The sequence below is a fragment of the Gambusia affinis genome, linkage group LG06, assembly GCF_019740435.1.
Source record: "Gambusia affinis linkage group LG06, SWU_Gaff_1.0, whole genome shotgun sequence".
In the NCBI taxonomy this organism is placed as follows: Eukaryota; Metazoa; Chordata; class Actinopteri; order Cyprinodontiformes; family Poeciliidae; genus Gambusia; species Gambusia affinis.
In genome coordinates, this window is record NC_057873.1 from 22,015,832 (window position 1) to 22,027,611 (window position 11,780).

At 39.8% G+C, this 11,780-nt stretch overlaps 1 protein-coding gene across 3 annotated transcripts; it reads right to left on the reverse strand.

The window, feature by feature from the left end:
- Positions 1–251: 251 nt before the first annotated feature.
- Positions 252–11,062, reverse strand: rab4b (RAB4B, member RAS oncogene family). Of its 3 annotated transcripts, none has more exons than XM_044120684.1 (8): positions 10,861–11,062; positions 7,579–7,659; positions 6,633–6,747; positions 5,893–5,955; positions 4,754–4,908; positions 4,569–4,664; positions 4,288–4,463; positions 252–481 (listed from the first exon to the last, which is right to left on the reverse strand). In XM_044120684.1, the coding sequence occupies exons 1-7, from the start codon at positions 10,874–10,876 to the stop codon at positions 4,348–4,350; spliced, it is 642 nt and encodes a 213-aa protein (XP_043976619.1). In that variant the 5' UTR covers positions 10,877–11,062; the 3' UTR covers positions 252–481; positions 4,288–4,347. The 3 variants fall into 3 exon arrangements, with proteins under 3 accessions (XP_043976619.1, XP_043976617.1, XP_043976618.1); XM_044120682.1 differs by lacking the exon at positions 252–481 and adding an exon at positions 686–4,210 and having other exon boundaries at positions 10,861–11,061; XM_044120683.1 differs by lacking the exon at positions 252–481 and adding an exon at positions 686–4,169 and having other exon boundaries at positions 10,861–11,030.
- Between the last annotated feature and the right edge of the window lie 718 nt (positions 11,063–11,780).

Below are 11,780 nucleotides of genomic sequence, written 5' to 3' on the forward strand. Positions count from 1 at the left end.
TATCTCGCGAGACCTCTGATATCCTAACCTCAACCTGACGGCCTTTGAAAGAAACAAGTCGACCGAAGAATGGCGGCACGAGGAACGAGATTCCGACGTGAAGTTTCAGGCTCCACTAAGCTAGCTGCCAATAAATCTGAATTGTAGTCGCTGCTCATTGGAAGCAGCAGAGGGATGCAGGGGGCTTGGTTTATTCTCAACGACTCCTTTGGTGTTACCACAGAAGAAGAAAACAAACAGAGAACTGTTTAAATGAAAAACAAGCAGTTTACTGGGAATTGCATAATTAAAACAATGAGCAATACTCACCCTCAATAAGACAATTCGTATGTACAACATAGATTATAATTAAAATGTACAGTAGTATTTGGGCTGAATATATGACATCATTTACAAAACAACCCAGTCAGGATTGTGTTTCCCGAGTGATGAAGCCCAGACAAGTGAAGAAGGGATGTGTTCTGATGACTGCCATTTAAACCTGGACACACATATTAATGCGCTTTAACTGCGAGTCAGCAGAACTGAAACATTTTAAATAATAAATGTGTATAAAACAGAAATGATCAGTTGCTTTCTCACAAGGCGAACAAGATGATTTTGCTCCACTACAGCATGGGTGACGACAGACACAAGGAGACCAAAATTAGGAACCTCAGTTGGAATTCAATAAGAGCTGATAACATCTACATTAAAATCTTTATTAAAGTATATTTTTCAAGTAAAATAACATTTACATTTCTATAGTTACAGCATATTCAGAAAACAAAATTGTAAAAGTAAAAGTGCACTTTCAGAAATGACACACTCACACAATGTAAAGCAACACATTTTCACCACTCTTGATACCCTAAAAGCCCAGAAAGTCCTCCCCAGTTTCCTGTCAGTGCGCCGGCTCACTTGGGTTAAAACATCCACCATGAGCCTGGCGGGACAAAACCTCATAATTCAGGATAAAGACAGACATTAGCGGGCTGTTTTCATCAACCATTGGATGGACGATTAACACAAGCAGTGCCTGTCTCTTTAGTAGAAAGGTGGTGGTGGGGGTTTGGAAAGGTACTGAAGTGGAACCCGATTCCCCCCAGCATCACCAGGATGTCTGCCTCAGAGGTCCGAGGACAGAGGAAACACACTTTCAGTGGAAATTCTGCATCCATTCCTCCAACCCCCCTAAAGTAATTTATAACCTGAGTTGGCTCACTAAAACAAACTTTTAAAAAAGCTTTTTTAAAAAAAAAAAAAAGTTGAAATATTGAGTCATAATATCAAGAATAAGTGAAATTTTCAAGAAGTGTCAAAATCCTATTTCATATTTGAAAAATTCAGCATGGATAGAATAATGGACAAAACCCTGAGCTGCTGTGTTGGATTGAAGCAGCTCTTTTTCACAACCGTTGTGGATCTGTTTAGTTGAACAATTACAGTCTTTCCTATGATTTATTTTTGAAAATACCCCTCCGCCCCCCTCTGCAACATTTCACCTCAATTTTTTATAATTCCAATTTTCTTTTGACATTCTCTTTCTTTATGAAAATGTTTTCCGACTTTTTTCCACAACAACAATTTGAAAAGGTAAAAGGTCTTTTCTCAACATGTCACATTTTCTTGAAAAACGTTTTACATTCCAACTCTCTAATGTTCTAATCTTACCAAAATGTTGTTTTTTTTTTTTTCTTCAATGTTTTGACTATTTTCAAATCAAACTCTGGACACTCCTACCAACTCTTTTGACTTTATTCTCGACATTTCAACTTTATTCTCAAATGGGAAATCAGAAAAATACATTAAAAAAAAAAAAAAATAATCTACCACTGTTTTCCTCCAAATTATCCCAATACTTCTTTATAGTTTGTGTGCTTAAGTAGTTGCTTTTAAGGCTGCAAACAGATTTCTGAATCATCACTTCTCGACACAACCACACATGAATAATTGGCCGCAAAGCTTGATGACGAATCTGACGGAGCATGAAAGTTTCCAAAAGCAGGAAGCTGCACTTGCCGTCAGATTCCCGATCCAGCATTTAGCTTGGAGAGCAGCATGGATCATTGGGAGCTCATGAAGGAAAAGCCCAGGAAGTGGAGCGCAACACGGGTTTTAATAAAAAGGCAAATGACTCCTAATCTGTCAGTAAATTAGGACTAGATGTCGGAGATGTCTGACCGCCTAAACTTTTTAATATCGCTCAATATTTACATGTTGGAAACTTGGGAAATCAGGTTTCCTCTTTGTTGCACTTTGACGTGGAGGGGAGCAAAACGTTGCAGTAAAACACAATTTAGGTCAGATATTTAAATGAATAGTCACCTTTTAATTTGGGCTGAAATGAGTTGTTTTAAGTGTTCTTTGGAGTATAAAAGTATTATAGAGCATACAGCTTGAATGGCTTCGAAAACAACACCTGTGAAGATGTAAAATTGTAAATACATATGTGCATATAGATATGTGTGTGTGTGTGTGTGTGTGTGTGTGTATTGAGTTGCAGAGGGACCACACTTTTTTTTTTTTAGCCATTAAGAAACTTCTACAATAATTCTGATTGGATATTGGCCAGCTTATTAAATACATTTTTAATAGGTTTACCCAAAATAACAGCTTCAATGAAAGGAAACTGGTTCAGCTGGTCAAGAAAACCCCAGGAACTTGAAAAGCTCAGAAAGATGCTGGGACACCAGTGTCAAAGAAACAAACACTTGCTCCACTGTCATGACCTTTAACCTTGACAGAAATGTGAACACAAGGTGAGAAGAGTCAAAGATTTAACTTTGACTCTTGCATGCTTAGAGGAGACATGGTGAAACTTAAAAACCTAAGAACACAGAACAGGCTGTCGAGCACGGTGGTGGCAGCATTATGCTGCTGTCTGTTTCATTGCCGTTTATCCAGGTGCTGCATAAAACGGGTGCAATAAAGAAGATGGCTGACTAGTTACAAATTCTTCAGCTTCGTCTCAGATCAACAATAGGTTGAAACGTGGACACACAATTGAGTGTTTTTAACAGGACAGCGATTCAAAGCACAGATTTAAAAAAAAAAACTGGTTCTGGAGCTGATAAAACGGGCTGGCATCAAGCTTCTGGAATCGGATCTGAACCCTAATGAAAATGTGAAAACTCTGCTCAAACGTTCGAGCCGTCCCGAAACAAATTTGAGAAGACTGGCAAAAACGGCCAGGCAGAATTATTGTCTTTATGGCTACAAAACTTGTAGTTTCTCTACAGCTCGCAAAGAGAAATTTATGCAAATATTACTGTATGTTTATATTTGAGGGTTCATATGTAATTTTGACGCTGTGTGGACTACAACAACAACACCAATCAATTCACATTGGTGCTCCCAATTCTTGCTTCTAAAACTCATTGCATATACCATGTATACATGGTATATGCCATACCATGTATGGCATATAATTACTGCAGAAAAAAAGAAAGAAAGAACAGGATCAATGTGGTGGATGAAAGGATGCAAACCTCCGACCAGAACTGTGGATTTAAAGTATGGAGCATAACCTAAAAGCCATCGCTCTGCATCATTACAGTGCATTTGCAATACAAAAACCAAGCATTTTCCACTGCAACACTCAATGATTGAACACTCTGGGCCTGACTGAGCTCCACCGGAACCCCACTACTCTTCAATTTTCTGATCAGATGAGAAATATCATAAGATGACGAACCACAGACGTTACGTCTGATGGAAACCTGAATACGACATTTTAAAGCCAAACTATGGAGGAAGATGACCTCTTAAGAGTACACATTTAGACCGTTTATCACAGAGTCACTATCGGTTACGATTTGCTTCGATTAACTAATCAGCCGAAGGCCGAGTGATGAAAATGCTCGAAGTAGCTTCACAATCATTTACAGTCAATGAAGTGCAAACGCAGGAAAACATCTTAGGGTTGCTTAAAACCAGCGTGGGAAAGCGAAGACGTAAAACGACAGGAGAGAAGCTCAAAACAAACAACCCTTGACTTGTCCTCCTCTGGCATCTGATGATGGAGTGCCTTCTTACTGATCGCACCGTCTCCGCACTGAGAGGGAGGGGGGTTAAGCTGTCCAGATGCGGGATGAAAACCTGAACCACTCAGGTGAGGAGGCTTACCAGAGGTTGGAGGTCAGGGGTCAAAGTAGTGCCCTCAACCCACCAACATTGATCCAGGTGGTCTAAAGTGCATAAGACAGCAGTCGCACACACTCAAAAACACCTGGAAAAAACACCTCATCAGTTTCAGGGTGTTGTACAGTGAGGTGATCCAGCCTCGGTTGATGACCTGCTACCTACCTGTAGGGGGCGGTCTCTCCGTATGGGCCAGTGGGTTCAAGTAAGGATGGAGTCCGACCCCTAGCAGTTACACTGCTGCTTGTTTTGTGTCGTCGTGCCCCTCGGCTGCCGCAGCTGCCTCATTGAGGCGTCTCCATATTGGATCCCTGAGCCCATCCTCTCAGGGTCCAACTCCCCTTTAAAAAGGAACCAAAAGGAAAGAAAATGTCACCATAAAAAAATAAATTATTTATTTATGGTGACAGAGGTCCCCGTCTTTACCAAACCAATTTAAGGCGTACCTGAATCTATCTTGTTGAGGATAGTGCGAGCACATTTCAGGAATCCCTCCTCGACGTTTTCCCCCGTCAGAGCGCTCGTCTCCAGAAACATTAGCTCTGTGTACAAGGCAAAAAACGTGTGGGTAGAATTTCATGAGACGAACACAGCCGCGAAATGTTTGCGAGATAAACCCAACGCTAGTTACCGTTCTCCTGAGCAAACCGCGAGGCTTCCAGAAACGTCACTTCTCTCTCCGCGTCCAGGTCTTTCTTATTTCCGCACAGGATGATGACGATGTTGGGGCTCGCTAGTGTCCGTGCGTCCGTCAGCCAGTTGGTCAGCGCATTGTAAGTTTCACGGCTGCAACACAACAAGTTGAATGTAGCTTCAGTGTGGAATATGCAACGGACAAAGGGTATTTTTCACATTTTGTTCGATTAAAAGTACAAATTTGCATTTTATCATTTTTAACTTGACAATGACTATGAGTGAGAAGAAACGGCATCATGAAGACCAACAAACAAAGCAGCCAGGACAGAGGGAATGTTGTGGAGAAGCTTATAGCAGTGAAGGTTATAAAACAAGATCCTACAGTGGCCCAACTGCAAACCTTTAAGATATGGCGGTCCATCTGTGCTTTTCCCCATGTTGACGTGTCGGTAATTACCACATGCATACGTAGTGGCACATAATATTGCTCAACAACAGCCTGTTGCGTGCCTTGGTGTCTATGGCAACATGAGGTCAGTGAGGTAAAACAGGGTGTAGGCTTGTATATTAATGTATAACAGCTGTTTTCACTGACAAGCACAGGCTGATGTAACTCCTTGTCCGCACGGTGATGAAATGAGGCGACTCGACCTCAATCTGCTTCCCATGATCTTTCGCCTTCCCTTAATCCAAGGCTGCCCACAGATGAGACCTCACTTTGCTCACAGAAACTCCAAACTGGATCACATTCCTTCTCTGCCTCATTCCCCTCCCTCAATTTCACAAAACTTTATCAACTTTGACGTCTTCCTGTCTCACTGTATCTACTTAGTCATTCGACTTTGGGGACTCTATAATAGTTATGGGTTGTTACTCATATTATACAAAAACAGACAGAGAGAAGATCAATCTAAAGTGAGTAAAGCAGAAAACTATTTGCAGTTGAGCTTCACACATCAGCACATTTCAATTGTGAGTCCAGCCAGATGCAACTGCAACAGATCAAAATGATTTGGTCTTGGAGGGCTACCATCACATAGTTGTTGTTTTTTTCTTTTTCTTAACACAGATCATTTTAAGTGTAAAATGATCTGTGGTCTAACAGGAAGTGAGGTTAATGAGTGCAGTGATTACCTGGTGATGTCATACACCAAAAGGGCTCCAGCTGCTCCTCTGTAGTAGCTACGCGTCACAGAACTGTGAAAAGACACAATGTAAGACAAAAACGCTCTCGTCATGTAAATACTCGACTTGAATACACTAAAATAATTTCAGAGAGCAAACGAACTGTCACAATAAGCAATAATTCAATTAGTCGCATGACGAATTAAACTTAGCTCAATAATTTCCATTTGAACAACTGTCAAAGAGATGGTCCGCTTTAATATAATTGAAGAACCGACATTTTGAAAAATGCTGCAAACATTTGACATCCAGAACGATGTGGTTTGTTAGCATTTTTTCTTCTTTTTTTTTTTTTTTTTTTACAAAGCTCCTACCTGACACTTTAACCTGTCTACGTTGACAGATAAATACTTTTTGAAACTAAATTTTGGTTACAGATCCTTCGTAAGCTATTTCTGTTTGTTTATTTTGGATTTTTAAATGTTACCGTAAATGTCCCAAATATTCTTTAGAAATGAAACACTATGTATTTACATTATTATGCAATTACTATTTTTACACCATTTGAAAATGGTCTCTAAATGACAATATTAGTGTTTATCGCAATAACTTCAGGGACAATTTATCGTCCAGCAAAATCTGCTATTGTGACAAGTCTAACTGTCACTCTGCATGTGGGCTCGGTAAAAACCCCTCGATCTCGCTCACAGACTGCCGAAACCTCGACAGGAAAATTCACGAGACGTTACCGGAATCGCTCCTGTCCGGCAGTGTCCCAGATCTGCAGTTTGACCGTCTTCCCGCCGACATTGACCACCCTGGAACCAAACTCCACGCCAATGGTGTGGTTGGAGTCCTGTTTGACTGCACAGGAGTGATGGGATAGTTTAAAAACTAAGAAATGTCATATTTATGTAGTTTACACTGCAGTAAAGAAGGACACACGGCTTTATAGGTGTTCCCACCATTTTAACCCTGATATCAACTGCTGTTATTGTGTTGTGCGTTTGAAACTTTTGGATCGGCAAACTTTGTTTGGAGTTAGCCGAACCAAAAGTGTGACAAAAAATCTGAAATCTTTAAGTGGGAAAATACTTGTTTTCCCAAGACTACTGCATCTCTCCTGATCTCACTAGAAAAACTGAAACCAAACATTCACTAAACTAGAGATTTACGTGGAAACTTGAAATACTTACAATATAAAGTTTTACTTAAGCGTAATCCTAATGTAAGCGGGACAAGATAATGTCCCGCTTACATTATCTTGACAGTTTTAAAGTCCAAACAGTTTAAATACGGTTTTACAAAATGTCCCTTTCACGTTTTGAAACTAAATGAGAGGTTTATTATATACACTTGAACAATGTTGACTTTTATGCAGCTATAATGTTCTGTTCTGTCAAAACAGCTTTCAGATTTAAACTCACTCAGGACACTGCTGAACTTCAGAATGACAAAAAGTGTAATTTTCATCAAATACTCTAAAATTAAAAAACAGAAAATTGTCTGTAAAAGACAGTTAAAAGCCATTCAGCTGCAGAGTACAATATAGTTATTAATACCTTGCACTAAATGTCAGAAAACAGGACCGGCATATACTTTGTTGTGGTTTCCTTCTGTGCACCAGTGAGTCAATGAATATATATTTTTTCCCCTCAGAAGAAGGACGGCTGACCTCTTTTAACTGAGACTTACACTTGTTCTCGATGAACTGGTGGAGGAGGCAGGATTTCCCCGCACCGGCACTGCCGATCACTAGGAACTTGAACAGGAAGTCTGCAAAAAAGATGAGAGGAGGTAGAGCTCGGCGTGAATCATCGACGTTGGCAGCAGATCGGCTGTCGCTCTTTGCACCAGAGACGAGCCTCGGATAAACTCCTAATCCTGTCAAAGCCATTACTTTCCCAAACTCCAATCACACCACTAATCAGAAAACCTTGCATGTAATCTTTCAGGCTGTACAGGCTACGGCTGTTTGTCGGAGGTTAAAAATGGTTTTAGTGAAGCAAACTTTACATGTCTCACGGTGAAAAAAAACAAACAAAACTTGGACATAGACAAAAACTTTGAAGATATTTATAGGAGGAATTTGACACCTATGACGCAAAAGGGAAAAATAATAAATGGTTTCCAAAAATGTTTAGCTGATTAAAACCTGAACCGTTGAGTCAATATTTTTGTTGAATCACCTTTCACTGAAAGTCTGTCAGGTTTCAATTGAACTCTAAATGCCATATCAAAGTTAGCAATAGTATAATCTGAAAGGACTACTGGGATAGTATATGACTTTGTATAAACAGTCAAGCATTCACAATTAACACAGCAATTACCTATATAGCCAGTTGGACGGACTAATGGCCCTAGATGCCCACTTATGATTGATAAGTTTTAGTGGCTGAGATGGCTATGGTCACTAAAATTGTATTAATGAAAAAGAAAATATATTCTATAATAGCATTATAAACACTTCTCCTAGTACTGTTTAGCCCTGAAATTTTCTCCCATTTTCTTTGTAAAATATTTCAGACTCATTGGCCTGGATAAAGTGCATGAACAACTTTTTTTCAAATCTTGCCGCAAGTTTTCAGTTGGCTCTGAGCCCGGACTTTGACTGGGCCGCACGAACACCCGAAAAAGCTTTGAATTAAACCTTTTAATTGTAGCTCTTCATCATGTCAGAGTTGCCGCTCACTGGAGAGACGACCCCGCCACACCCAGTCTCAACGATTTTGCAGCTTCCGACAGGTTTTCAAGGGCAGACCACTTGGGCTACCCTGCTCCTGTGAGCTGCTCACCAGTACAATGCAAACTCTGTCTTTCTGTGAGATTTATTTGTTGTGCGGTTTTGTAGCCACCTTCACCAACTCAAGTTTATGGTGCGTCATTGTTGAGGCGGGTGATTCCATTAACAACGCCAGCTAGAGGTCAGATTTATTCCACCTGATTAGCAGTGGTGAATGCACTGAAGTGTTTTGCAGCAAAACACACAGTTTCCGTCAGATAAAAACTGACTCAAAAGGCAACATTTCCATTCTAAAAGCTTGCCGCAGCTATTCAGACATCACACCTGATAGCTTGCCTAATAAAAACTGCAAACAGCCATCAAGTTGTCAAAGTGACGGTGAAAGTTGTACATGAAATGCTTTCGATTAGAGATGAATAAAATTTGGCATCATGACACATGTTGCCTAAATTAAGCAATAAGTATTGCAAAAATTATCAAGAACACACACACACAATTTTTTGCAATCTTAGCTATATTTTGGATTTCAGAACAATTTTGTATAGCTTAAGCATGAACAGATTTGTTAATATTGCTGCTTAAAAAAAAGGCACTCAGCAGGTATTTCTGGGGTACCTACAAAACTCTTTGCTAAAATGCCATATTTTATCCAGACTCAAATTTCTGGAGCTTAAAGTCAGAGGCAAAAGTACGGCAAGAGATGAGGAAAAAAGAATGTAGGAATGAAGGAGCAGGAATGGGCATTTATGGTGAATTGCATCATTTATCGTTTCTTCTAGGAATTTTCATTTATCATTGTCACAATAAAGTCCAATTAATGATGTTTGGAACCCCCCCAAATATGTCAAATTGTATATTTTTCCTATTTTCTCAACCTATTTACCTTTATTATTTTTTCTTTCAAAAAATATGATTACATGCAGTTACCACATGCAGCTTAGTGATACAAATCCCACTTGTTTATGTGACTGGTGTCCTAAATAGCACACCAGTGCAGTTATAGATGGATATGGTTTTCAAAAGCAGCATCTGTGTTTGTGGGAATATGACTGCTCTGTCATGCAGTCAGAGCCATACAGTTACCTAAAATATAAGTAATTAATAGTTCCTATTGTCATTTTTATTGTTATCAGATTAGTACTGCAAACAACAACATTGCAACAACATGCAAACATAAATTAAACGCTAAATAAATTCCAGCTGCAACCAATTAACATGCAGCTACTGCTTCATGACGCTGTCGCTGTTTGCAGAAACGATGCTTCAATGAAGACAGTGTAGGGAGACTGAGGCAGAAATCGATGAAAGGCTATTATAGCTACCATTAGTGCTGGCACTTTTCCTCAAATATACAACCCCCGTGGATAAAGTTTCATACAAGAAGTGAGGCGGCGAGGGGAATTCAAGTAGATACAGACGGCGAGAGTGGGACTGGGAGTGCAACAGGAGAGGGTGATGATGGGGTGGCATTTCAAAACATGTGTGATGCGAGAATCAGTGTGCTTTTGGAATTTGTATCAGACAGAGTCGAGGTGAACAGAAAACTGACAAATATTAGTACAAGTAAAGAAATTGAAACGGTAGCGGCTGGGTTTTCACGTATCTCCCGCAGAATGAAAAGGAGAACTTCGCAGTTGCTTTGATTCAGGATGGGGAACTGATGCACGACACATTTAGCTGCTGCAGATATACAGGTAACTGTGGCATAATTGAACAGCGGCTCCGGAACAGGAGCTTCCTCTTTCTCGGCCTCGGACTAAAGGCTACTTCTTATTAAACTATCACCACTCAAAAATACGGCGAGGTTACTGTAGCCAATATGGATTCCTCTGGCTTAAAATTCAATCAACCAGATTATCGGATTTTCTGCAAGAACCATCTTTGTGGCCCGACAAAGAGCTGTTGCATTTCGCCAGAAGTTTGGTCAACTTTCACTTACAACGTCTCTCCATCTGTTTGCTCACGTTACTGCTGACTGCTTAACGGGGCAACATAATCCTTCAATGCTGGACAAGAGTGTTAGCTAACAGACGCAGAGGTCTCAAAGTAATTCAGTTAAATGACAGATATAAGTTTAAAATGCTCATTATAAGCGCAATGAAGCATCTCATAGGCTATATTTACACCAAGCTAGCTAGTGGCGTTGCTAAGAGTCAACCTGTCACACAGGAGTACAGGACATAGCCATGAACGTTTAACAACTAAATTTACACACCAACCCTCCACAAACCTACCGTATGTCTCAGACATCTTGACCCTCGCTGTGTCAAGGACCCTTTTACGGTTCTTTTTGGTATATTTGCAGCTGTGTGACCACTGGGTTCACACGTCTTCAGGGGTGTTTACCTACGATGCTAGAGGTTTCCTTGATCCCCTTCTTGGCTTCCTCCGTTCTGACCACAACCAAACACTGCAGTTTACGTGTTTACGTCATCGGCGTTCCAGTTGTGTGGCGTTCAAATTTCCGCGGAAATGTCGGAGTCGAGTTTCACAAGCTTTGTTAAAAGCAAAGTTTCATAAGTTTAATTCATCCTTTGACGTCCTATTTGTTGGGTGAACTAAAACGCATTCAGTCATTTCTAAATCAGACGAGACACATAAAAAATAGGTTTTAAAATTATTTATTTTAAAAACTATTAACTGCAGTTAAACAAGCTTAAATTAGAAATTAGAACAGATCCATTAAATGCAACATCAGATGACGCTATCTTTCCAGGTTTTTACATTATTAAAAACTTATTTAACCTTGAGTTGGTAGGGAAACAAATGGGTTGTGATATTTTACAAGTTAATTTACAATATAATCCAACGTTTACTAAATTTCTTTGCAATTTTGTAATTGAAACACAAAAGGAACGTGTTCAACAACAGAGGTTGTACAGTGCCATGCATGAAAGACTATAAATGGATTGCAATATTATAAAGCAGCATCAAAGAACATACTCTCTTTTTTGACATTCCGCTAAAGGATGTGGCTTATTTGTACAAACACGAAGGCCAAGGCCCACATTGGGACACTGCTGTTGTTTGATTATTATAGAACCAGCCTTTAGAAACACCCCAGACACTCCATTCTCCCTGAGCAATCTTGAATATAAAGTAAGATAACAAACAAAAAAGCCAAATATGCAACAATAGAGACAAGTTTAAATGC